The sequence below is a fragment of the Pogoniulus pusillus genome, chromosome 15 (assembly GCF_015220805.1).
Source record: "Pogoniulus pusillus isolate bPogPus1 chromosome 15, bPogPus1.pri, whole genome shotgun sequence".
Lineage (NCBI taxonomy): Eukaryota > Metazoa > Chordata > Aves > Piciformes > Lybiidae > Pogoniulus > Pogoniulus pusillus.
Genome location: NC_087278.1, coordinates 11248822 through 11275701, shown reverse-complemented (window position 1 = coordinate 11275701; position 26880 = coordinate 11248822). Strand labels below are relative to the sequence as shown.

The 26880-nt window shown below is 42.1% G+C and overlaps 1 protein-coding gene across 4 annotated transcripts in view; it reads right to left on the bottom strand.

The window, feature by feature from the left end:
* Nucleotides 1–26880, bottom strand: part of LARGE1 (LARGE xylosyl- and glucuronyltransferase 1) — a 331282-nt gene that overhangs the window by 162435 nt on the left and 141967 nt on the right. For all 4 annotated transcript variants that reach the window (XM_064155366.1, XM_064155364.1, XM_064155367.1 and 1 more), the window contains one exon: nt 1858–2159. In XM_064155366.1, coding sequence (XP_064011436.1) covers nt 1858–2159 — 302 coding nt within the window. The remainder of the gene's footprint in view (nt 1–1857; nt 2160–26880) is intronic.

The following is a 26880-nucleotide window of genomic DNA, read 5'->3' as shown; positions in this document are numbered from 1 at the left end:
TGATCTTTTTGTTGACTCTTGATTTGATATATTCTAGGCTCAGAGGCCAAAACTGATTTAGTTTACACCTCCAACACATTGAAAACAGAGACTGTATGAAGTTAAGATACCACTCATGCAAACACAGAACCAGAATCTACAGTAATAGGATAAATGATGAGCCCCCTGGCAAATCTGATAATATGAAAGTTTAATTTTAGCTTTCATAGCTGTTACTGAATCATTGAGTGAATTCCTTAAGAAAAAGATGGAAAAGCTTTTTCGTTATCAAAATAGTGTGTGGTGAGATAGAAGGATGGCAAATAAAGTGAGGTTTCTTGGTTTATATAACCATTGCCTCTAGCACAATGCTAAACCCCACCGAGCTAGTAAATTCACTGGCAAAACACATTATATACTGAAAGGGTACTTAAACTATTCCTCCTTTAAGCTGCTATTTTTGTGTCCCAAATTGGTTGGTACATTGAACGACAAAGAACTGAAACTCAGCTCATCACTCCTTGGCATGATAATAAGGTAGAAGTGAGGTTTGTTTATTGATGGTCTGAGCCTTCCCTATTAAAAGAAATGCCAAAATGCACTAGGGAGGAAAATCAGGCCCTCATTTTGAGGAGAAAGGAAAATGAAAACCAGACCCCTCCTTTTCCCTCCCCTTAAAAATAATATTGGTTCTTTTTATTTTCTTCACACTGATGAATAATGATGTCTATCTGGAAAGCAATAATTCATTTTTAAACTATATTTGATGTTTTTTTTCCCATTCAATAGACTTTCTCTGAAGAGATAATTAGGACTTGTTTTGTTCTCCCCCACTTAAATTCTTTCACCTTTTATCTTCCCAGTGGCAGAAGGCAAGACAAAGGTCATATAGCATTATCCTTTTGTAGAAATAAATGGAGGAAGTTATTTTTTATATCTTTACCAGCTGAAATTTTCACAAGTCCTTCAAGTGAGACTTTCCGGTTTGGATCTATCAACATCCAGAACTGCCATCATTCAGGTATCTGACAACTAAATAGCTGAGCAACATCCACAAAACTACTAGTATAAAATGGAGAAAAATTAAACCAAAATAAGCCCCTAAAACCTTCTTCAAAAAAGATCACAGTATCACCAAGGTTGGAAGAGACCTCACAGATCATCAAGTCCAACCCTTTACCACAGAGCTCAAGGCTAGACCATGGCACCAAGTGCCACGTCCAATCCTGCCTTGAACAGCTCCAGGGACGGCGACTCCACCACCTCCCCAGGCAGCCCATTCCAGTGTCCAATGACTCTCTCAGTGAAAAACTTTCTCCTCACCTCAAGCCTGTTCTGTTCCCTGCAGCTAACCATATTTTTGCACAGCTTAGGCAAAGCAGGTGGCTCCATAGTAGCACCCAGGCAGAATCCAGGACATGACTCAAAAGCACAGGCTGATTCCTCAAGTCCCAATTTAATTAACAGTGAACTCTGCTCTAGTACAGATGTACAAACAAAGGAGCAAGGCTTTTCAAAGCACCGTGGTGCCTCCGTTTAATTTAGAAACACATGGGGGCAGTTTGCCACAGGTCTTACCAGCGCAGCTGTACTGGAATCAGCTTGCAACACAGCTTTGATTTTTTTACACCAGGTTTGAGGACAGACGAATGAGAAAGACCAAAAGCTCTGATCAAGCAATAGTTCAAAAGATATTCAGATGATTAAATGTTTGAAAAAAACATAAAATCTATCAAAAAAAGCAGCTTGCAGTAGTCCTTTAAGGAGGCTGGTTTCTGGGCAGAAAGTTTCAAGGGGAAGGAGAGAGGGATTTGTGATGTCCTTAAAGTAGCAAATCTAGCAAGGCTTGCTTCTGGCAAGTTCCTTCGGTTTATTTACCTCACATTTTTCCACTGCTGGTTGCTGCCCACACTCGGAGCTGTTCCCTGCCACAATGCCAGCCCGCAGGCTCTCGCTGTCGCCCGTTCCTTCTTCCATGGAGTAGGTTTTGGAATGATTGCCGTGGTGGTGCGAGGGGCTGCGGCTCTGCGCCAGGCTGAGCTGCTTGCGCAGCACACGGTTCTCCTCCTCCACCTCCCGCATGCGGACCTCCAAGCTCTCACGCTCCCGCTGGCTCGACGCCGTGTACCGAGGGCTGTGGGGCTGGGATTCAAGCGGAGACAGCGACACTGGCTTCCCATCTGCAAGGCAAGGAAACAAAACACTTCTGTCAGAATAGGCTCCACGTTGCGCTTTTCCTTTCATGTCAGCACGGCAAGGCAGGGATGTGCTTCAAACACAGCCTGGTGCTGTGCAGAACTGGCACTTAAGGCAGCGCTTAAGTGGATTGGAAAACTTGGACAAATGCTGGAGTTCTGTGAGCTACAGGTCCTACAAATTTTAAAGCAACAGTAAAAAAACATGCCTCATTGCTGTCTACAGCTACCTGAAGGGAGGCTGCAGCCAGGTGGGGTTGGTCTCTTCTCCCAGGCAACCAGCAACAGAACAAGGGGACACAGTGTGAGGTTGTGCTGAGAGGAGGTCTAGGCTGGATGTTAGGAGGAAGTTGTTGGCAGAGAGAGTGATTGGCACTGGAATGGGCTGCCCAGGGAGGTGGTGGAGTCTCCATCCCTGGAGGTATCACAGTATCATCAAGGTTGGAGGAGACCTCACAGATCATCAAGTCCAACCCTTTACCACAGGGCTCAAGGCTAGACCATGGCACCAAGTGCCACGTCCAATCCTGCCTTGAACAGCTCCAGGGACGGCGACTCCACCACCTCCCCGGGCAGCCCATTCCAGTGTCCAATGACTCTCTCAGTGAAGAACTTTCTCCTCACCTCCAGCCTAAATTTCCCCTGGCGCAGCCTGAGGCTGTGTCCTCTTGTTCTGGTGCTGGCCACCTGAGAGAAGAGAGCAACCTCCCCCTGGCCACAACCACCCTTCAGGTAGTTGAAGACAGCAATAAGGTCACCCCTGAGCCTCCTCTTCTCCAGGCTAACCAATCCCAGCTCCCTCAGCCTCTCCTCGTAGGGCTGTGCTCAAGGCCTCTCCCCAGCCTCGTCGCCCTTCTCTGGACACGCTCAAGCATCTCAATGTTCCTCCTAAACTGGGGGGCCCAGAACTGAACACTGGTCTAACCAGTGCAGGTGTGGTCTAACCAGTGTTCAAGAAAAGCCTGGATGAGGCACTTAGTGTCATGGTCTATTGGACTGGGCAGGGCTGGGTGCTAGGTTGGACTGGCTGATCTTGGAGGTCTCCTCCATCCTGGTTGATTCTATGATTCTTTCGCTCTGCATAGGGCTGCCTGCCAGTCTCTAGTCTGGGATGATGGTCAAGAACAGAAGGATTTCATTCAAAGGCAATTCATATGCAGTTAAATGTATTTTAGAAATGCATACAAGACAAAATAGTTTTCCCATTTCCCATTTTCTCCACAGCAAAGCTATAGCATTCTGGTGACCACTTTGTGCCAAACAGTAGCTCCAGCTGGTTCACACGTGAGGAGCGGATGAGTTTCATTCAGCCACACAGTATAATGAGCTTGCTGAGAAAGAAGAGGTTCAGACCAACAGAAACATTCAACACACACATGGGTCAAATTCTCTATTGTGTCTGAAAAAGACAAAAAGGGAATTTTGAGCAAAGCAAAATGGTTCAATTCTAAACCTTTACCTGAAAACTTAAATTCCAGGAATATGAAACACTTCCTCTGCACATCTCCAAAAGCTAACTGCTTTGTTCAAAACAGCATTAAAAAATGAGCTAGATATAAGCTATAAAAAAGATACATTAACATGAAAACAAAGTCCATAACCACAGATAAGAACTGCAACACAAGTTACCTTATCACTACCCAGTACACTACTGTTAGCAAATTTTAAGTGACCAAATAGGGATGCAGCTGATGTGCTTTTGAAGGAGACAGACCTTTACATAATCTTACTATAGTTGCACATAGATCACAAATGTTGCTATATCAAAATTTATAATCAACAAAAAAGATATCTCTTTGTACAAGTGAACAACTTTAATTATATTCACAAGAACACCTGAACTGTTTCTACACGATATTCAGCAGAAACAGCAGACTGAGAAAGGAAGTCTAAAAGAAAATAGGACCTCTCTGCCTCAGACTGGAAGGTGCACTGACTAATGAGATCAGCTTAGTGTTTTTGCAGCCTTAGCTCTAAATGCTATTGAACTCCACTAATGCCTTCTCAGTAGTAAATATTTCTGCTGGTCTGTAAAAGGCAGTGCGGAAATGATGACAAGACTTACACTATCAGCTAGATTCATGATCTCAAAAGTGCAACTAGTTGACTTGTATTGATTCACCATAAAAATGATCCCTATTTTGTACAAAGTGCTAAGTCCAAGACATTTTCTGGGATGATTTTCTCAGGGTTTGTACAACTGGATGAGTTAGTGCTTTGTTACTAACATTGCTGATTATTCTCAGGCCTATCTTGATGTATCTGGTATATTTGTTACAACCCAGATCCCTGCTGCAAACGATAATGTGACAATTCCAGGACTCATTATTTGAAATAAAAGCATAACACTAAAAGTGAACTGAGTTTGACCTTAAGAAATCAGATAATTCTTGTCATAAATGTTGAGATGGCCTAGCTCAACATTTTTGCACCTCTTAAGTGAACAAGGCTGGTGGCAATGTATTATTTGACTTAGTCCTCTTACCAGGCTGAAGACATTTTTATTTCAGTGAACATGGTGAAGTACCTCTTGGGCTATTGTCTAGTAGGTAAACACCATCACATCCTACCCTGATATTCTTCCCTCATGTGAGTTTTCCAGCAATGCATGGACTGTGTATTTCACCTCATCTTTGAGGAGGGAGCGGATAGCTTAACATAAAGGATGATTAATGTATGTGCTGCTTGGTACAAGGGCTAAACTGATTGCACTATGCTTCAGCTTTATAGTGTTAAGTAACTAGCAGAGTGCTCTGAACCATCTAGGCACTTTTTAATCTAATCTGTATCAGTTTACAATAACAAAGCACATAATGAGGGGACAAAAGCTCTCCCAGGGAATACTGTGAGGAACACTGCTGTACTCTGAAGCAAGTAGGACATTTTTAAATGGTAAAATAAATAATGAAGCAGCTGTTATTTTTTATTCTTCATTTGGAGTTATTGGCCTATGTGGGGGGTTTTTGAGTCTCAGCATTAACTTTCTTTTATCCCCTTACCTATGTCAAGACTTTTACTTCAGACTTTCTGTGCTAATACAACTGCACCAAAGAAAGAAAAATTACTTACAAAATTCACACTGCCCACAAAACAACACAAACCTGAATGGATATTTCATGGTTGACAGAAGTCAATGACTTATTACCATGGTAGGTCCAACAATTCAGTAAAAAATGACAACATGCAATTCACAGATTCTGTGGATTATTGAATGCTTCTCCATACGTGAAGTCATCTGTATTTAAGGCATGAGAATCCATTAAACCTTACTTAAGCAGAGTACCTTAAGATTCTAGAGGAAATAAATCTTATAGGAAGCAATTCAGCATAGTTTACTTGAAAGCAGAAATTGAAGCAGTGGAATTTTCTTACATACGAACCTCAAAAGGATAAGAATGTACACCAAATCCCTACTTTTGTAGTCACCAGACTTATAGAATCATAGAATCAACCAGGTTGGAAGAGACCTCCAATATCATCCAGTCCAACCTATCCCCCGGCCCTATCCAGTCTAGACCATGGCACTAAGTGCCTCATCCAGTCTTTTCTTGGAGAGATGTTGGAAGCTTACTGGAGAAAGTCACAGAGAACACAAAGTTTAGCCAAAGCTTAACTGCAGGGCTGAGTAAAGGAGAAGGAAGCAGAGTGTAGGAAAAGACAAAAAAAATCACTCCCATTCAGAGGAGACAAGTGCAGAATCTGGGATCCTGAGTTTCTCCAGTAACCCTGATCTGAACTCAAATCCTCAAAACTACATTAGGAGCTGCGGCAGGCAGATTTGTGTAGCATGTTGTTAGATTTCTTTCCATACTTTTTGTACATTTCTTTTGCTTGCTTAAGTGCAAACTACTTGGCTTTTGGCATCTTTACAAGGTCCAGAGTTTTCTACGTGTTTTAGCTATTTTCCATTCCCTGTCTAATAGCATGTAATTAACTGATGACAGTGAACTCTAGGCTGCCTCTGAGATAAGAGGAAGTTATGCTGCTCACAGATAATTTTTCAGTCTCTCTGACTACAGAATCAAGAAAACATGACTCCTCCACGTCCCATTTGTCCACATGTGAAAATTCACATTATCAGTGCACCTTTTGAGGACTAGCAGTATAACAGTTTTAACCAAAAGGCAACACTCTGCAGAAAGAACTTGGATAGCAGGAAACCACTCTCATGAAGTTCCCCCTGTTAAGGCCACGAACAAAATCATTTGAAGTTCATTCTGCAATTATTTTTTTCCTTACAAAGACCATTGTAGAGAACTCCATGCACCCTAAGGGAAAAGAAAAATAAGAAGACTGCAGTCAGAACTATGGAGACATAAAAGCTCTGTGTAAGCAGATAAACTATGCCTTTTCTTTTGGCACTCTAGTTTAGCTTTAATCATCTGCCATCTTCCTACTCCATGCTCTTCTGCTCAGCTGGATGCTCTGGTGAGTATTGGCTATACAGGCAGCTATGAATGAAGTCCTTTTTGTTAACAGTTTGGTACTTCAAGATATATGCCTCCACAAGTAGGTGCTAAGGATCTCAAGGTGCCTGTTCTCACACTCACTTCTCCAACATTTTTTTGTAAATGGCTGCAGTGTGATCTCAGCTGGAAGTAGAGAATCTTGCCAAATAACTACCTTAATAGTGAAATAGAGCCTTAGCAATTTATTTCAGATCTGTGAACAGCAAACTTCTTCATTCTAACGTGATGCGAGGCAATTATGAGCTTGTGCTTCCAACACTTTGTGGTAGAGAGCTGTACTGCTGAAAGATGTCACAGTAAGAACATGGAAGGGTAATGTCCACTAGATAGAGACAGCACAAGAAATGACAACCAAGCCTTTCTCTACTGCCCAAACAAGTTTTCTCAGCTCTGACAGAAACTCTGCTCTCATTGGTATTAAGCACAAACCCTTCTCAGGATTTCCCACAGACAACACGTGTGCTAAATTGTGTGTTCAGAACTCCCATTGTGTTCAGTGGTAAGAAGGGACTGTTTCCCCACGAGATGCCAATTAGTTGTCACTCTTGAACTTCAGCAACAGCACTTAGGCACTTCAGCATGTCGTTTAAATGCTAAGCCTGTGTTAATTTCCACTGCTGTTACAGTACCTAAGCACATGCTAATGTGTTTTATTGAATTCAGACCTGAACCTTTCAATTTTACTGCAGTCCAGCCTTACTTAAGCCATCACATCACTGCCTGCTGCTCCCTCACAGGGAGATGCTCTCCTGTTGTCTTTTTCTGGAACAAAACAGCCCTCTACAATCACTCGATACAGAAATTAAACACATCATACCTCAAAACAGCCCACCCACAAAACATCAGCTTTGCAAAGTGCACTGAGTTTGTGTGGCACGGTTTGGGTAGTGGAGGTGGCTTCTGTGAGATGCTGCTAGAAGTTTCTTCTGTATGCAATAAAACCACTATCAGTCAGCTTCAAGATGGACCCGCTGCTGGCTAAGGATAAGCCAGTCAGCAATGGTGGTAGCACCTCTGCAGTAACATATTTAGGAAGGGAGAAAAACTGCTTCACTACAGCAGCCAAGAGAGAGTGAGAGTCTGTGACAGGAGCAACTGCAGACATCAAGAGGTAAAGAAAGAAGATGCTCCAGGCACCAGAGAAGAGATTCCCATGCAGCTCGTGGAAAAAACCATGGTGAGGCAGTTTGTATTCCTGTATCTGCCGGAAGCGGTGCATGCACTGGAGTAGTGTGTGAAGGGCCCACACTGGAAAGTTTGCAGAGGACTGTCTCCTGTGGGAGGGACTTCATGCTAGAGCAAGATTAGTGTGAGGAGGGAGGAACAGCAGACAGATGAAGCAACCGTAACTCCGTTCCCTGTCCCACTGAGTCACTTAAGTGGAGAAGGCAGAGAGGTCAAGAGTGAAGAAGGAAGGGGCAGGGCAGAAGGTGTTTTAAGATTTGGGTTTATTTCTACAACCCTACTCTCATTTGACTGGCAATAAATTAAATTAATTTCCTTGAGCTGAGTCTTTTGTGCCATGTCAGTAACTGGTGAGTTAGTTCCTTGTCCTTAATCTTGTCCCACAAACCTTTAGTTATATTTTCTCTCCCCTGTACAGCTGAGGAGGTAGGGCACCTTGGTGAGCACCCACATCCAGCCAAGGTCAAGCCACCACAGAAGTCAAACACTCATAGGTTTTGAAATGTGGGAGTTATGGTCTCCTGTCCAATCTTTGCTGTCATTCTCTTGTGCCTTCTGACAGGATCATCAATTGTGTGTCTGCTCATCACTTCATTTCCAAAGAACCTTGGCATCACTGCGTGCACTGGATGGATGGTACTCACAGCTGTTCAGTAGCTTATTTCAGCTCATTATTCAGTTTGTGACCACAAATACCCTGTTCCAAAGAAAAGACTTATTTAATTCCCTCATTTGCCTATGATGTTCATAATTACCATACTTGAATGCAGTTCAGGGATCAGTGACTTATTTGTCAAAGTTATTTGAGGGAAAGGTGATACCTTCAGTCCCTCTTTACAGGCAGGGCCAGTTTGGAGTCATTAATGCTAAAAGAAATACCAGTTTGAGGTGCACAATTGAGAGAGTTTTGATGTGTTTTTTCAACAAACAAGCAACTTTAATGCACTTTCTTTGTTCAGGGAACAGACTTAATCATTAGCATAGGCAACTGTATATGCCTACCATTTCTTTAATGAAGGGGTCTGCAAGCTGGAAACCCAGGAGATTGGAAAAGAATAGTTATCAGTTACTTGTAATAGCTTTGTTTTATGAACATCATGCAATGAACTCAGTGGTAGGGACAGAAACAATCTTCCAGGGCAGACCTGACTGTAGAAACTACAAAGCTGTCCCTTCTCTTTCGACCCTTACTTACTTTGCTCACGACACACACGTAATTAAACAGAGCAGTCCAAGAACCACTCATTGCATTGCTGCACCTGATATGCACACAAAGTGTGGATGGGGTTGCACACAAAGTGAGGATGGGCTTGCACCTCAGAAAGAGTTAGCAATTGTACCATCAATGATGGCATCATGTTGCATACCTGCAGAGAGCTGTTTATGTGTTTGCTGAGAGAATGCAATTCTGCCACTTTGAACAAGGACAATAGGGATGGAGAGCAATAAAAGACTCTATGTGAAGAAATAGCATATAGCAGCAGAGTGCAGGGAGAAAGAAGGAAAGAAAATCTAAACATATCCTCTATCTTTCCTGAAAGTGAAGATAGCTTTTAAAATTTGTTTTTCCTTCTCAAATGAAATATTAGCTTATTAGCTCCTGTTATGAATGTTAGCTTATTAGCAAACTTCTAAAAAAGGAGCCCATAAGTCTGAAAATTATTTGCTCATTTTCTCTGTCTAGAAGAAAATGACTTTTTTTTTCATTCTTCTGTTGTCTCCTCATTCTTCTTTTCCCTGCTTTGCATTGCCTTGGCAAAATATATGCTTCTCCAAGAAAAGGACTAAAAATAACATTTCCTCTCTTTCCATTGGGAGTGGAGATGTAAGAAAATGTCTTATCAGAGTAAGCACTGACTGAAAATAAGATTTTATCAGGGACTTAGCTTGACAAAGATAACATGTTATCAAGAGGGGAACTTGGCAAAGATAAGACGTTATCAATATGAGAAGTAAAGCTTGGGGAAAATAATGTTTTAATACCTATTAGGTTCTAAATAAGCCATCTGTGCTCTTGATGAATTGTTATTTTCTCCAAGCTCCATTTCTGTAAAGATGCTGATTTTTTTGGCAAACCACTCCGGTAGCAGTTGAGGAAGGGAGGGGGAAAAGGAAACTCTTTCTCCACAAAGCTGGAGGGATGTTCTCTTTCTTTTCACAAGGTCTGCATGCAGGTAAAGCCTGATGGTGACATAGCTCTGAAAACTGTAATGGTCCGACACCAAACAGGCATTGCAGGGAAAACTCCTCCAACAATTGCAAGTATACTGCAGAGAACCCCATAAAAGGAGGTGGTTGCCTATACCCCTTATGTCCTTGACCACTCTATCCAGGTCGAGAGGTGCTGTCTATGGTATTTTTGGCAGAAGCAGCTCCTCATGGAGCCCATGACCAGTCCCTGCTTAGCAATGACTTTTTGTCAAAACCCCTCACATCTCAATTAACAGTGGTCTCTTAGGGGCACAAATAAATTGCTCCTTTTAGACCAGTTGCAGACATTATCACCATTCAGTTAGAGGTCACCATTTCTACTGCTTAGCTGACCCAAAGGGTCACACCACACTTCTTACCTCCTGCAGTGCAAAGCATCCAACTCAGTGATGTAAGTGAAGCTGGTTTGAGCTAGCCTGATTGCCTCTGCCCTGAAAAATTCTCTTCTACCACCTCCACTATGGGGGTAGAAGCAAACCACTGCCTAGTGGGTGCCTGTGCCCTAAGGCTGAAACCTTCTGTGACTCAAATATAAATCTTCAGTGTTACAATCAGGATGAATTTAAATAAATTGTGGCACCTCCTGCAAAATGAGAAAGCCAAATCATAGTAGGATGGACTGCTAACTGCCTTAAATGGCAGAATGTGGGTGAATGCCACTGGTTATTCATAGCAATGGGCAAGCAGGGAATAATTAGAAGGGAAATCATGGAGGGACTGTAGGAGTGTGATGTGAATAATAAAGCACACTTAGGAAAAGGCATATGAATGGTATCTGCAGGGTAAGTATTTGTAGCCAGCTGAATTTCCCTGGTGTACAGTAGGAGTAGGAGGCAAGACAATGAGATTTGTTAATCTGAAGATTTCCTATGGAGGAGCAGCACCTCCATTTGGCTATCCTGTGCCCAGAGACTTCTCTACGTTAAAGTGTGAGCTTGATGTTAAGGTAACTTCTGAGGCCCTGGATAGGGCAGAATACATAGTAATGGCAGGCAGCCATTACAGCTCTCCAAGGTCTAAAGCACATGCCCAGATGCATCCCTGCAGCTGTACACAGCATTCCTGACTATCATTCATGGCAGTGGGATGTAAAAAAATGGAAACTCTTCTAAGTTGGCTCCTGCTCAGTAAAACACTGTGGGAGAGATAGTATGGGAAAAAGTCTAAAATACACCATTTTACAGTGCTTTCTTTTTAAGAGTACAGAAAGTACAAGAAATAAATTATCCAAAAGCTCAGAAAAGATTGTAAAATACCTATAGGTTTCCACAATTGCCACAGTAACCACAAGCATGAGACAAGTATGCTCAATCAAATCCTAGGAGTAGTTAATTCAGATTCTGTGGCTGATGATTAGTCTCAGCTGCTCATCAATAGAGACTCCAGCTGATAATTATTAAGTTAAACTTCTGAGCAGTATTTGCATATGTAAAGCACACTTTCCCTGCTGAAGCAACAATGGATGCTATCATGCATTTCCTGATTGTACACCACTTGGATCTGGGGAACCTGGGCAAGAGAGTCTGCTTTGCATATCCTTCCTTACTCTCATCATACCAACCATTCAGAAGAAATGTGTTTACACATGCTGACATCTACAAGCTAAAGCAAAAAACAGTCCCAACCCTGCCTAACAGCAACACTGTAACCATTGCTTTCAACTGAAATATCTCTAACACAAAAGAGACAGGGGTGCTCAAAGCATTTAATTAATTAATTACAGTATCACAGTATCACCAAGGTTGGAAGAGACCTCATAGATCATCAAGTCCAACCCTTTACCACAGAGCTCAAGGCTAGACCATGGCACCAAGTGCCACGTCCAATCCTGCCTTGAACAGCTCCAGGGACGGCGACTCCACCACCTCCCCGGGCAGCCCATTCCAGTGTCCAATGACTCTCTCAGTGAAGAACTTTCTCCTCACCTCCAGCCTAAATTTCCCCTGGCGCAGCCTGAGGCTGTGTCCTCTTGTTCTGGTGCTGGCCACCTGAGAGAAGAGAGCAACCTCCTCTTGGCCACAACCACCCTTCAGGTAGTTGTAGACAGCAATAAGATCTCCCCTGAGCCTCCTCTTCTCCAGGCAATTTACCTAAGCTTCCTTCCAGCCTGAAGAATGTGTAGCAACTACTCTATGACAAGACTGCTTGGTCTTTTAGAAGTCCTGCAGAAACTCCAGTGGATACATTCTATTAATTCTATTAATTCCCTGTGACCTCCAGATGTGGCCCCATCCTCCAAAAGGATACTGAGTATCATTATGTGGTTCTCTGTTTAGCCTCTTCTCATGTCGGTATCTCCAGATCACAACTTCACTTCCTGAGTGTGATTCTTAGTCATCAGCCATAGCCATGCCCCTCTGGTTAACTGTTTTATCAAGAACACAGATAAACATGCACAACTGATGCGTGCAATCCTGCATGATTTCATAATCATGTGACAGACAAGGCATACCTAAATCTGCTTAGCATCAGAGGACTTCATAGACACATTTGCCTTGCATGTAAGGGAAGGTGAAGAGGAACTGGGAAGATCTTTATGGAATCTGTAACACAACTACTATACCATTTTGGTTTAAGAGTCCATCATAAGCTTACTATCTGAATGTTTTTTATCAGACAGCAACAAATGGTAAAGCAAAGGATGAGAGAGTTTGGCTTTGGTTAAACACGGGAGACAGGTTAAGTCATGGGTTTAGGCAGCTGAACCTGTAGATGAGTATTCAATGCCCTGCCAAGGTCAGGCCAGCTTCAGAATGAAAAGTGCTGGCCGAAGCAAAGCACCATGTGGCTCGAAGCTCAAACTGCAACATCAGAGGCTTCCTGGGCTGGCTGCTACTTCTGGGTTCTGTGGTTTGGGGTGTTGGGGTTTCTATTTCACCTGGGCTGGCTCTGGGGTTGGGGGGGATCATTTTGCCACTGGCTTCTGCTGCTGCTTTTGCTTTGTTTTTCTGTGAAACAGGAAAAGGTAATTGTGCATTGTAATAATTTCATTAAATTCCTTATCTCGATCCAGAGCTTTTTTGTGTCACTTTTCCTCCCATCTATGTGTGGGGGGCTTGCTTGTGAGAGCAGGCTGTGCTGAGCAGGACAGGTTCAAAAAAGGAGGTCCAAGGAAATGCAAGTGGACAGCTTTTCTGAAAGCCAGTCTTCAGGCTCTCAAGTGACAGTTTAAAATTTAGCTATAGCAAAATTTATGCCCATTGCTAGAAGTCACCTAGTAGCACAGAACCTCAAAAGTTGATTTTCAACACATCTACAGAAATGCTGCAGTATTAGTTCAGGGTGGTTGGTGCTGCTGAAACCTGCTGGAAAGCTTGTTATATCCCTTAATCTCCCTTGGCATGGAGATGCCAGCAAAGAATCATGCACTGGTATTTTGATTGAGGCTGCTAGAAAAGGAGATTGTCTGAATACTGCCTGAGCATCAGGAATCATTCAAGTATATATAAGCAAGTAAATAAAAAATCCAAATTCTGCACCACATCATCTCTTCCTTAGCAGGAATCAGACTGTAAGAACCTTCAAATCTTACAGAGCTCTAGTCAACCAACACAGATAGGAGCACATACATATAAAGGCAAGCAGCAAAGAATACATCAGCAAAACAGTTTTTGCTATTCTTTCTAAATGTATCTGAAGATTACACAAGCAGACAGAAATACTGCAAGTCCATATTTCTAGTTTAATGTGATGCTATGAAATAACATCAGTGTTATTTCATTGATGACATAGCAGTGCATAAGCTATTAATATCTTTTGGTATTGAGTCCTCTATTTCCCCCCACACACATTCTCAGCACTTTTCATTTGCTGCACCTGGCATTTCAGCCACTTCAGCCCTGAAGAACAGTGAGCAGAAAATGCAAATAACTGCACATTCAGAACACATGAAGGCTGATCAGTGTTATGACATTTATCTTCACTTATGTAAGAGATAAAATAACTCCATGAGTTAGTTTCCCATCCCCCTCATGAAGAAAGATGTCATAACAGATTGTCATGTGCTATATACAGGAAAATTTCTAACACACTTTGCAGAATAAAAAAGCCCCATGGCAATGATGCAGATGGTAGGTTACCTGTAATGGCTCTGACATCAGAAATGAAACACAGCATTTTAAAATAGTAGATATAAAAACTTGGGCCACGAGGATGATCAGAGGGCTGGAGCACCTCTGCTATGAGGACAGACTGAAAAGAGTTGGGGCTGTTGAGTCTGGAGAAGAGGAGGCTCCCAGGTGACTTGCTGTGGCTTTCCAGTATCTGAAGGGGACCTATAAAAAAAGCTGGGGAAGGACTTTTTAGGCTCTCAGGGAGTGACAGGACTAGGGGGAATGGAGCAAAGCTGGAGGTGGATAGGTTCAGACTGGACGTGAGGAGGAAGTTGTTCAGCATGAGAGTGGTGAGAGCCTGGAATGGGTTGCCCAGGGAGGTGGTTGAGGCCCCATCCCTGGAGATGTTTCAGGCCAGGCTGGATCAGGCTCTGGCCAGCCTGATCTAGGGTAGGGTGTCTCTGCCCAGGGCAGGGGATTGGAAGTAGATGATCTTTGTGGTCCCTTCCTGCGGGAATGCAAAGTGAAGAAGGATAATAACAGGCGGATGCTGACCTTGGCTCCCACCAGCTGCTGGCTACCTTATCTCAGAAAGGACAGATAAGGGACACCTCGTTAATCAGGAAAACAAGGCGTGGTTTATGCTGATGGAGTGGGTTGTCCTTGACTAATTATGCTAATGTGTAGGTGTGTGCTTTATGCCCTGAGGGTATATATTGAGAGATGAATGATCAATAAACGTCTCTGGCATAATTCATAATGACTCGCCTGGTGTCCATGTGGCATCGCCTTGATCACATTGATCTGTGGGGCCTTGGCCACAGTTCCCGTGGCAAGCTAAACAGATTTCTGCAACACCTTCCAACCCTGACTGATTCTATGATTGTATGAAAACCAAGTCATAATACATTTTAAAAAAAGGCAACTAGAGCAGTTCACAAATTAGCTAAAGGTGAATAGTTCAGAATATTTGCAAAAGTTGAAATTACATTAAACAGCAGTAAGTTGCCCATAGAGATCAGTGGAATCCAGATAGGTATTATTTCCCAAAAAGAAAGCCACAGCTGGCCAATACATTTGTGTTTGATAACAACACTTCTCTACTTAAAATCTCCCAAATCCATAATACACACAAAAAGGAGTAGTGAATTTAAATCAAACAAACAAACTAGAAAATACACTCTTTAATTCTTAGGAAATCCCACGGACCTCAGCAGTGGTTTCAGAATGAGCTTTGGTGTAGCTAGAACAAGGGGACACAGTCTCAAGTTGTGCTGGGGTAGGTCTAGGCTGGATGTTAGGAGGAAGTTGTTGCCAGAGAGAGTGATTGGCATTGGAATGGCCTGCCCAGGGAGGTGGTGGAGTCACTGTCCCTGGAGGGGTTCAAGAAAAGCCTGGATGAGGTACTCAGTGCCATGGTCTAGTTGACTGGCTAGGGCTGGGTGCTAGGTTGGACTGGCTGATCTTGGAGGTCTCTTCCAACCTGGTTGATTCTATGATTCTAGATATCCACCCTAGGACTACACTCTGGCTTTGGTGATCAGGCTTCACTGACATGCAATGTGGAACTTCTTTTTTGCACTTAACAATTTCCTGTTAAAACATATTTAGCTGCAACAACCCCATGCAGTGCTACAGGCTGGGGACAGGGTGGCTGGGGAGCAGCCAGTCAGAGAGGCACCTGGGGGTACTGATCAACAGCAACTGAACTTGAGCCAGCAGCGTGCCTAGGTGGCCAAGAAGGCTAATGGAGTCCTGGCCAGGATTGGGGATGGTGTGGCCAGCAGGACCAGGGAGGTCGTTCTGCCCCTGTATTCAACACTGGTCAGGCCACACTTTGACTACTGTGTCCAGTTCTGGGCCCCTCAATTTAGGAAAGATGTTGAGGTGCTTGAACATGTCCAGAGAAGGGCACCAAGGCTGGTGAGGGGTCTGGAGCTGCCCTGTGTGGAGCAGCTGGGGAAGCTGCGGTTGTTCAGCCCGGAGAGGGCAAGGCTCAGGGCAGACCTCACTGCTGTCTACAATTACATGAAAGGTGATTGTAGCCAGGTGAGGTTGGTCTCTTCTGCCAGGCACCCAGTGATAGAACAAGAGGACACAGACTCAAACAGTGCCAGGGCAGGTTTAGGCTGGACATTAGGAAGAAATTCTTCACAGCAAGAGTGATTGGCATTGGAATGGGCTGCCCAGGGATGTGGTGGAGTCACCAGCCCTGGAGATGTTTAAGAGGAGGCTGGATGAGGCACTTAGTGCCATGGTTTAGTTAATTAGAAAGATTAGATGATAAGTTGGACTCGATGATCCTAGAGGTCTTTTCCAACCTGGTTGGTTCTGTGATTCTGTGATTATATTAGAGATGCTTCTTCTCCAAAGACGTAAGTATGTACAGGACTGATTTTTTTTACCTGATACATCGTATCAGGTAGATACAGATTTCATTTCCATCAGTGATCTGGGTTTCCTATAAAACATGAGGAAATTACTTTTCTTTATGATATTCTTGTTTTGTCACAAAAGTGAAGACAGCATATCAGAAACATAATCCTATTTCAAGTGACTCAAAGGCAAAGCTCAGTGACTTTGATGAAAACAAGCATAGCTCTTATATTTCATAATATTCTGCATGCACAGAGCACAGAGTTACTGGCCATTTTTATGTCATACCATAACTGACATAAAATAGGCACTGTGCTAGGGTAGGCCAGAATGTGGGACATATCCCCTGTGACCCATCACAAACCTGCTAAGCTTCCTGTGCAGCAAGCGAAGGAAAATGTTCAATTTTGAGTAGCCACAGGCTTATCAGGGTTAAACATCACAGCAATAAGACTCACATGCTCTGCCTACTGCGATTTTGTCTTGTAATAGATGAGGTACATCTCAGAGACTAATTCACAGTTCTACTCCAGTGCACACAAACATCTTCATGTCTGTTTTGGATCCTAAATAAGAATCCGAAAGAATGTGCCTTCTCTTGTGTAATGCACCACTGACATGACTACTCACTATCCTAAACCAGAGCTGCTTTACACAATAGGGCAGCAGTGCCCAATATTCATTCAAGCAAAAACCTTCTCCTTTTCACAGAATCACAGAAGTTCAGGGGCAGGTAGGGACCTCAGAAGATCATCCAGTCCAATTCTCCTGCCAAAGCAGGATCACCTAGACCAGATCACAAAGGAACATGTCCAGGCAGGTCTTGAATACCTCCAGAGAGAGAGAGTCCACAACCCCCCTGGGCAGCCTGTTCCAGTGCTGTGTCACACTCAGTGGGAAAAAAAATTCCTTATGTTTACATGGAACTTCCTATGCCTCAACTTCCACCCATTGCTCCTTGTCCTGTCATTGGGCTCACGGAGAAGAACCTGACCCCATTTTCTTGGCACTCACCCTTTCCATATTTATAGGTGCTAATGAGGTTACTCTCAGTCTCCTCTTCTCCAAACTGAGACCCAGCTCCCTCAGTCTCTCCTTGTAAGGAAGATGTTCCAGTCCCTCAAATCAAGTGTATCTATTGTATTCTAAGTTTTCATTACTTCCAGAACTCTCTCATAAAGAAATACAATATGATGTGGGAGATCTGCTCACTAATTACAAATGGCATACTGCAGTGTGAATTTTTAAGGCTGCTTTTCTTAGGTAGCCTATGATCAGGGCTGATGGCCCCAGACTTCTACAGTCACCTATACCATGAACTAACTGGTGTCTTGGACAACTTTCTGTGTTGGGTTAAAAGGAAGATGCAAGTGGAAACATGTACAGAAATTCTTGTACTGTTTGTAGTAGTAAATGGGCTGTGTGTAGTGGCCAATGACAGCCTTGCAATTGCCATTTATTTCTGTTGATAGACTTTAATTAAAATATCTATTCAGCTTCCTTTGTTAGTGTAATTATAGATTCATTCATTTCTATTGTTTGAAATATCTTTTGTTATCTTTAAGTCTAACTGGAATAGATGAAGACTTGACCAAAACAGTTTGATATTAAAAAACTCAAAATCAACAAACCTTATGCCTAAGGACAACCAGACATAGAAAAAAAAAATAGGTCAGCTACATAAAAAGACCCTCTGCAACTGTAAAAGTCTTTTAAAGGTCAAGCTAAGAAGAAACAAGAGAAACAGAAAGAAAAAAAAAAGGTAGCTTCTCATCTACTCCCATTTTTTATTCTAAGAAAAGGTAAGAATGTTAATTATTATTTTCAGTTACATACACCTTATTAAGTAGTCTAGACAGAGGAAGCAGCTGTTGAGAACTGACATAGGATAAGGCTTAGGAGTGAATTCTTGCTTAATCCTTGTTTTTCCTGAGACTGGTTGTGATGGTTTGGGTGTTCCCCCCCTTCCCCCCCCTCTGGAAGTCACCCAGACTAGACTCAGCCAACTCTGGAAATTTGAATGCAGCTTATATTTACAGCTAGCACAATATACAAGCAGATATTTACAGTTTATACAGTTATATACAGACACATACAAGGTAAAAGGTAATACAGAAACACAACTCCCCTCCCAGAAACCTGAGTCCCCAGGAGGGGCTGTCAACTGCCCTTCCACCTTCTCCCACCCCTCTCTACCTTACCCAAGGAAGAATGGAGGTTTGGCCAGGGGGTTAGAAAACAAAGTGGATTAATCAAAGAAATGGCAGAGAGGCTAGAGAGAGGAAAAAAAATGCAGCTCCAAGCTCCCCAGCAGAAGCAGCAGTGCCTTATCTATGTTTGGATTCTTGTTCTTATACCTCTCAGCAAGCCTATGAGTGAAGTAGACATCACCCTGTTTCCCTTTCACAGCCTGTGATCTAATCTGTCTCACCAAAACATTCTAGCTAACTTCAAACTAGCACAGCAGGCTGCTGCAATACATACTCTCACAGCAAACAAGAAAATAGAATCATAGAATCAACCAGGTTGGAAGAGACCTCCAAGATCATCCAGTCCAATCTATCCCCCAGCCCTATCCAATCAACTAGACCATGGCACTAAGTGCCTCATCCAGGCTTTTCTTGGACACCTCCAGGTGTGGTGACTCCACCACCTCCCTGGGCAGCCCATTCCAATGCCAATCACTCTCTCTGTGAAGAACTTCCTCCTAACATGCAATATGGACCCCTCCCTCCTAAACTATGACTGTCTGCCTAGGAAAGAGAGGCAGACAACAGAATAAGAATCCTGTATTGCGGTACTAATAGCAAATTTACTTTTGAAATTATGCCTTCTTTTGGTCTTAACTATCATTACAATAATATAAAGATGGAGTTTTATCAGCTCTGACTCCTGTGGAGAAAATCCTGCACTTCTATCAGTATTCAGGATGTATTTTGTTGCTTATGGTGAAATTCCAGTTGGTAGGACATCTGACAGTGAGTTCTGATGTTTTGAGAGACAGCCTTTGCTCTTTTGAGAAACTATAACTTCACCAGATATATATTTAGAATTCGTGCTTCTATGGAAATTATTTAGTTCTTTATTTGACAATCACAAATATTTACTGTAATTTTTTTTCAGACAATACTTTTCTTTCTTTTCCTGGATAATCTGATGGAATCCAAACAACAGAGAAAGCAAAATTCCAGCCTTGCTTAAACACCACACAGGCCTGTTCTACTCTATCATTGTGACACTTATTAAATTTTCTTTCAACTCATACACATAAGATGTAGCAATAAACAAAGATGTTGCTGCCTGTGTTCAGTATTTCCAGTCCTTAACACTGTTTTTAAAAGCCTTGAAGTATTTTAAATGTACTGCAAAGTCAAAGCTTGGAGTTACATGAGAAAACATCAGTGGTTTTTTTGCTTGTCTGTTTCTTTTGCAGTAAGATCTCATTTTAATCTCTGCAGGAGAGAGCTAACAAAACACATGACCTGGCACAATGAAAAAAAATCAGGACACAAAGCTCTTAAATTAAAAGTATCATTTTAGATATACCAAATGAGGGCTTTTGAACACTGAGAATTAGCAACCCCAGTTCTTTATTATGACCATTTAAACGACTTGTGCTTCACTATGATGGAGACATTCTGGAACAACACATAGGGTGGGTAAAAGAAGGAGCCAGAACCTGTGACAAGCTTGTGAGAAACTTTGGTACTGCCACCAAGTTAGCTTGAAGAGTGCTCACTAAGGTAACCAGGAAAGCATTTAAAGGAGCACTAAACAGCTTGCGGTACGGAATCATAGAATCAACCAGGTTGGAAAAGACCTCCAAGATCATCCAGTCCAAACTAGCACCCAGCCCTAGCCAGTCAACTAGACCATGGCACTAAGTGCCTCATCCAGGCTTTTCTTAAACACCTCCAGGGACGGTGCCTCCACCACCTCCCTGGGCAGCCCATTCCAATGCCAATCACTCTCTCTAGCAAGAACTTCCTCCTCACATCCAGCCTATACTTCCCCCTGGCACATCTTGAGTCTCTGTCCCCTTGTTCTATTGCTGGTTGCCTGGGAGAAGAGACCAGCCCCCACCTGGCTACAACCTCCCTTCAGGTAGTTGTAGACATCAATGAGATCACCCCTGAGCCTCCTCTTCTCCAGTAGTCCTCAGGAGAAGTTCCAAGAGAACAGTATTAGACCAGGTAAATAAATACCCAAAATTAACAAGTATTTATCATCAACTGTTGCAATTTTTGCCCCCCCGCCTTTTTTTTTTTTTGTTAGTTGAAATTATCTCTGAAAGGGCTCTGCAGGGAAATTTTTGTACTGAAAAACGTGTTATTTTCACTGATCCCAATCCAGTACACACTCCTCCATACTGGGCACTCAAAAGGTATCCAGACCACAGGAAAAAAATGTCTAAATAAAAGCAAAGTGTTACTCTGTCACACTACAGCACTTACAAAGCAAAAGTTTAACTTTGTGAAGAATATAAACCTCCAAATCTTTTAGATATCAATTACCACATATTTAATTTCAAAGAAGTACCTTTTTCTGATTCCCCTCCCCCCTTTTTTTATGCTTCTCTTGTTCAAGCATTTTGGATCTGGTTCTTAATCGGGTCCTGATGATGCTTAATGCCTTAATTTCAGAGCCCGGTGTTCCCCAATTCCCTTCTTCATTTTGAAATGTCTGCAAATGCTATGTTCATCCTCTGTGTGGCTATGTAGACTGTAATCCTTCATAATAGGCTGATGCTGATCCTGCTCTATGGATTAACCAGTGTAAAATGCTTATGTAATGAATTTTCATTAATTCATGCCTTCCAGACTCAGCCCCAAGCAGACCAGGTATATCTAATCTGACTGGCATTTATCAGCTGCACACAAGAGATGTGAAAATAAGCCTCATTCCAAGCCTCAATTTTGTGCCTACAAACATGTTATTATTTATTTCATTTAAAAGAATGAGCATATGCGAGGAATTCTTAGGTGCACTCCACAGTTGTACATCACTGCATCTGCTATGGTGCATGATTCTTTGAAAATGGTGAAATGATAGTATCTTTGTGCTTATTTTACATTATTTCTCTTAAAAAGAGAGGGGGAAAAATAATGTGGGAATGCAAAGTGAAGAAGGATAATAACAGGCGGATGCTGACCTTGGCTCCCACCAACTGCTGGCTTCCTTATCTCAGAAAGGACAGATAAGGGACACCTCGTTAATCAGGAAAACAAGGCGTGGTTTATGCTGATGGAGTGGGTTGTCCTTGACTAATTATGCTAATGTGTAGGTGTGTGCCTTATGCCCTGAGGGTATTTACTGAGAGCTGAATGATCAATAAATGTCTCTGGCATAATTCACATTGAATTGTCTGGTGTCCATGTGGCATCGCCTTGATCACATTGATCTGTGGGGCCTTGGCCACGTTTCCCGTGGCAAGCTAATCAGGTTTTTGCAACAAAATAAGGCTGAACTTCAAGTGTAATTCTGCTCCTTTCTTCTTCTGAAATCTATATTCCCGTGCCAGATGGTGTCTGAGTTATCAAAGTTATTACCCCAAACTCAATTAGGGAAGAATGAAAGTAATTAAGTAGGGGATGAAGTGACAGAAGTATTCAAGATATAAAGCGTTTAATATAGGTGATGATTTTCTATATTAGATAGAAATTCATCTAGAAATTCATCCTCAAACACATAAATTAGAGTCTTCACTCACAGAGATTCTAAGTCAGTGTGCAAAATTCAGTACTTGCTCAATTGGGCACAATTCACTGTGAAACAGTGGACTATGGAAGGTGAAATTTGTTTTGTATTCTGGAAGGGCTACTGCTAGCAATCACCAAATGCACTCTGAGACAGTTATCGTTCAGATGTTCTTGTATTTGTTGTGGAACGTTTTTTCAGGCTGTTGTGTGACCTCAGGAATGCTGTTTTCTTTCTTAATCCTGGTTGTTCCATACCCACCATGGCAAAAAACAACTACAGTACATATTTCTTACCATACAAAGTGGACACCACAGGAGTGCTGGTAACACTCAGTTTATTTTACATTTCTTTTTCCTTCTTTATCTGCTTTTCCTTTGTATGAACTAAATAGCAACTTCCTAAGCCTGCTGGGCCAGACCCTGAGGGAAATCCACCTTCAGCTACATCCTTTTAGCAACCTTTTCTGAGCAGGACTGCTCTCAGAGACTTTACCCAGGACCAAAAAAGCAGGTATAATCAAAAGACTCAAATTTCTGATGCTCAAAAATGAGAAAGAAGGGTTGGAAGACAGCCACAGTAGAGCCACCACTCAGGAATCTTAGAAAATATCATCCAAGAGGAGAAGTGAAGCTAATTTAAGCCACCAGTAATCACAATCGTTGCTGACAATAGTTAGGTTTTAAATTGCATTTTGAAGGACAAGAGGTTTGCTACTGAAGATCTTTTATGGGAGAGCAAAAAAGCTACTGAGACGAACTGGTGATAAAACAAGAACATAAAAGAACTCATATAGATACATTGTGGGCACATCAGTTCAGTGAAAAGATGGTGGCAAAGGTGAATGAGCTCTGCTTGCCCAGGTAATGTCATTTCCCACTCTTTATTACTCATACTGAGCACTGTTGTCTTACCTGAACATGAAAAGATCTTCTGCTCAGAGGACTAAAATTTTCAGAATCTCTGAGGGCCCATACAGGCAGTGATCTCAACTAAAACCAGACCATGGGAAAAATGACTACTAGAGACTCCCAGTTTCTGGGGAACTTATCTTCTATGGTCACATATGGGATATTAAGGTATGTTTGGGACTGGCAAACGTTACATTTTATGCCTGTCCATTAATGGCTTCTTTTTGAGAAGACAAGTCTCATCTGGAATTACTATAACTTCAGCTGCAACATTACAGAAAATACAGTAAGGATCCATGATTTGATGATGGTTGCATGTCAGGACAAGTGATCCAATGGCGCTTTCAAGCGGTGTCCGAAGACTTTCATTCCATGCCACATGGGCAGCATAAAGGGTAGACTGCAAACTGCTCCCTCTTTAACCACTCCTAATGTATCAATTAATATCACCAATAAATCAGAACAAGTCTGTCTTGCTGACTGAATTTCAATGCATGGAGAATTCTGAACCTAGGTCATGGTTGGGCTTATGTATGTCTTCAGGAAAAAGAGCTTAACCTATTAGGGCAATGGAGCATGCAGAAGGCAGTGAAGCACTGCTCTGAGAAACATGGAAATCAGTAACTTAAGGTCACTTTTCATATATTGCTTTGTAAAATGAAAATAGCAAAAGAGAGAGAGAGAGAGGCATAAAACCTATTTAGAATTGAGAACACATGAGCTAGAAAAAAAAAGCATAATGAAACTCAGAAATTGAGCTGTTAAGGTGTCAAAAACATCTATGGGGTTTAAGGCAAGCATAGCAGATGGTGACCTAAATTTTAATTTTACTAAGGAAAAAATTATCTGATAGATTTTAGGTTAATTTGTTGAAGAGTAAGAGATCTCACACTCTTAAGACTCCCCAGTTCTAGGGAAATCTAAACTACTCTTACTAAATTCACCTATTCTAGTTTCAGGAGACAATGAAATCCCAGAGGTCTAGTAAATGGGTCCCTAGTACCTAAAAGTTTTGTAACGTTGACTTAATCAGAGGTACAAGAAACAAATCTAAATTAACAGACAGATCTATATAAGAGCAATTCTCCATAATCAGTGACATATCCACCAGCACTTTCCCTTTATAATTCAGATGAGGGCGAATCCTACCATTCATACAGCAAGGTAAAATTATTAAGGCAGTTGATTGAGAACTCCTCCCAAGAACAGCACACGCTAACAAAACTACTTTTTTTTTATCTTAGTGTGAAATTAATTTATTCCCCAGCTGTCAAGAAATGTTTAGCAATCAAAAGCTTCTTAATTTTCATTTTTCCCTGTTTCTCATTCCTATAACCCATGTAGACTGGGGGATGGAAAAACAATGAGCTAGAAAAGGACCCATAATTACTGTTTTCATTTAGGTAACAAAAAAATATGAGCATTACTTATTTTTTTCTAACCACCTGCATTGATACTTTCCTAAGAAATTAAATTCTCTGGGTTTTTCATATGCTTTTCTATCATTTTGACCAAAATAAGGTCTTAATGATCACTTTAGATGACTTAGAAGCACATTCCATTAAAATAAGTAGTCGCTGAGAAGCAGATTCTCAAAGAAAAGCAGGTGTCTAGAAAGCAGGAAGGTGCATCTCTAGGCAACTTCCTGTCCAAAAACTGCTTAAATGACCTTAAAAATAAACTCCTAACTAACTTTGCTCTTGAATATGACACATGACAACCTTTTGAAAACACCATCCCAAGACTAATTATAAGTCAGTTCTGACAGTCAGATACCTGCCAACGCTCTGTGAGCCTTAGGAAATGCAAGAGTTATACAAAGGAGGAGAAGAAACACCACAAGCCTAGAACATGCTCTGTATGTCAATGGCTGTAGCTAAAGGGTTTAAACTTTGCCCACTTCTAACTTCTATGGTGTACTGCAACAATGTGGCTTTGAAGAAGACGTTAATGTCTGCTTTACATTTATTATATTCAAAATGAAAATGCTGCCAACATTGAAATTTGAACTCTTATTCTAATAAATTAGCGAAAATCGAGTCTTGTCCTACATAGTGATGACTGGCTTTGTGTAAGTAATAGAACAAAGCATTGCAGTCAGCTCCTGAGCAGGAGTTTTTGTAAATGTAGCCTAGTTTTAGGCTTCACAGCAAATTGCAGTGACTCTGAAGCTGCTCATGCTCAGAAATTTCAGAATCAGAACAGGACTTCTTGTGCTATTGATTAACAGCCACCATGAGGCAGTTAAGCCAAATTCCAGAGAAGAATACCAAGCAGCCTCACAGAACTGTACACATCAAACATCTTTATGTGGATGTTTAACATGGCTATGGAATACAGTAAGGTTTTTGGAAGACCAACTCATTCATCAATTTCTTCTTAAGTAGGACCTTATTAATTAAAATATTCCCCATTTGCTTCACCAGCTCCAAATACATAGGAGGTCCTAAGAGCATCTTTTTCCTGGAAGAGATCAGGGAAATAATAAAAGTAAATCAACAACCTCTAATAATTTTCTATTGTTGTAGTAAAAGTCTTGTTTACCTTTGTAACAAACAACTCATTGTTCAGGGGGAAGTTTCAGGCTTTCAGGCAGTACGTTTAAGCTTTCAAGGAGACTTCTTGAGCCATGAAATGGTGTATGAAAATGATTAATCCCTGACTGAACTGTTATCCTTGTGGAAGCACTGTGAGTACACCAGAAAAGAGTTTAACTCATGTTCACTGGCAGTACATTCCATTGTTGGGAAGCAGCTTACATCAATCCTCTGAGTACTTTACTGGTACAGTTGCCTCCATGCTAGAAAGGCTTTACCAGTATAATACACAAGTGACTGAACGCTGGTGAAGCGTATTTAGAGATGACACTGGTTAGACCACTGCAGTATTTTGCAGTTCCTGTATTATCTTCCTTTCTTTAAATAAGTCCATAAATGGCATTTTTTTTAAAGTGCCATTGTGCTAGCTTGAAGAAGGCTAGAATGTTTTGGTGAGAAGAACTAGATTACAGGCTGTGGAAAGAAAACAATGGTGATGTCTACTTCACTCATAGGCTTGCTGAGAAGTAGAGGAACAAGAAATGAAAACATTTGATAACCACTCTCACTTGAGCTGCTGGCTGAGCTGCATCTTACTCTCTAACCTCACCCTCCATTTTGGACTAATCCACTTTGCTTCCTAACCCCCTGGCCAAACCTCTGTTCTTCCTTGGGACTGGGGTAAGGTTGAGATGGGTAGGGGGAAGGTGAAGGGGTGGTTGAGAGCCCCTCCTGGGGGCTCAGATTTCTGGGATGGGAGTTGTGTTTCTGTATTACCTTTTACCTTGTATGTTTCTGTATATATCACAGTATCATCAGGGTTGGAAGAGACCTCACAGATCATCAAGTCCAACCCTTTACCACAGAGCTCAAGGCTACACCATGGCACCAAGTGCCACGTCCAATCCTGCCTTGAACAGCCCCAGGGACGGCGACTCCACCACCTCCCCGGGCAGCCCATTCCAGTGTCCAATGACTCTCTCAGTGAAGAACTTTCTCCTCACCTCCAGCCTAAATTTCCTCTGGCACAGCCTGAGGCTGTGTCCTCTTGTTCTGGTGCTGGCCACCTGAGAGAAGAGAGCAACCTCCTCCTGGCCACAACCACCCTTCAGGTAGTTGTAGACTGCATATACTGTAATATCTGCTTGTATATTGTGCTAGCTGTAAATATAAGCTTCATTCATATTTCCAGAGCCAGCTCAGTCTAGTCTGGGTGATTTTTAAAGTATGGGGGGGCAGGGAACACCCAAACCATCACAGCCATCAAT